The 1,214-nt window shown below is 35.3% G+C and overlaps 1 protein-coding gene across 2 annotated transcripts in view; it reads right to left on the minus strand.

Annotated features, from left to right (window-relative positions):
* LOC106868633 (universal stress protein in QAH/OAS sulfhydrylase 3'region) overlaps window positions 1-1,214 on the minus strand; it is a 164,556-nt gene that overhangs the window by 25,274 nt on the left and 138,068 nt on the right. The window contains exon 4 of one of the 2 annotated variants that reach the window (XM_052967484.1): window positions 306-547. In XM_052967484.1, coding sequence (XP_052823444.1) covers window positions 306-547 — 242 coding nt within the window. Of the gene's footprint in view, window positions 1-9; window positions 548-1,214 lie in introns of those variants that run through there. The other variant, XM_014913982.2, reaches the window with a different exon arrangement.

The following is a 1,214-nucleotide window of genomic DNA, read 5'->3' on the forward strand; positions in this document are numbered from 1 at the left end:
TATATATATATATATATATATATATATATATATATGCGTGTAAGTTATACAACATAAATGTGTATAGACGTATAACGCATATCTACACACAAATGTTCATGCAAGACATGTTCGCTAAGTGGAGACTAATATTTGTGCGTGTGTATGTGATTGTTTGTTGCTTTTTGTTTTTATTTTTTATTATATTTATTTATTTGTTCGGAAAAGGAAGTTTGTTAGAGAAACAAAGATTAGTGGGTAGTTAAATAGGGTAATTTAGAATTTAGTCAGGGTGCCCCTTTTTAGACTTGCTCTTTCTGCTCCACCTTCTGTCTTTCTTTTCGTCATCACCGTCTTTGTCTTTTTCCTTGTCCTCTCCACTTTTGCACACTAACACTGGTACTGTGGCGTGGTGGACTATGTAATCGCTGACACTACCAAGGAATGCTCTTTTCAGCTTCCCCAATCCACGAGTCCCAGTAATTATCACGGTGGCACATTCCTCTTCGGCGGCTTTACAGATGGCTTCACCTGGTTTGCCGGAGATCTGACGTATGGTAGCGTCCACCTGAAGAAAAGAACAGAGACAAAGTCTTTGATAAAGCTAGATTGGAGCAAATTAATCAAAGAGATGAAAACATAAAATAAAAAAGTTATGAGAACAGCAAGAAAAATTATCAATGGTAGAAGTTATCAACATTCATATTGTGAGATACTTTCTCATTATCTGAGAGAGATTCGTTTATTAATACAGTTAATTAATTTCCTCTGTAACAAGCGCTGTTTTTTTATGGAATAAGATACATAATAGATTGGAACGACTATTAATAGATCTTTAATCATCTCAATAACATAATGTGTTTCATGCAAGAATAGGCTTTGACAAATTTTAATAGTTTGTATTCCTGGTTTGCTTGTACGAGTTTTGCCCGTCGCACTGCCTCACCCATCTTTCCACAGTAAATTAACGAAAAGTTAAGACAACGTAGTTCGCATTTTCACAGAACATTCACAGAGCGAAAGAAAAAGAGTAACAAAAGAAAACACTACATAGTCATATGATCGGCACAGTCTGTATCTGCACCAACTTCCAGCAATCTTTGCTTTTACATGTAGAATCACAATTCCTGCTATTACATATATAATCATTCTCAAACAAGCAAACACACTGACAACACTTCAAGAGCCTTACTTGAGATTTCTAGAGCATCAGCAACTGATCAGAGCTGAATTTT

Source organism: Octopus bimaculoides, chromosome 4 (genome assembly GCF_001194135.2).
Source record: "Octopus bimaculoides isolate UCB-OBI-ISO-001 chromosome 4, ASM119413v2, whole genome shotgun sequence".
Lineage (NCBI taxonomy): Eukaryota > Metazoa > Mollusca > Cephalopoda > Octopoda > Octopodidae > Octopus > Octopus bimaculoides.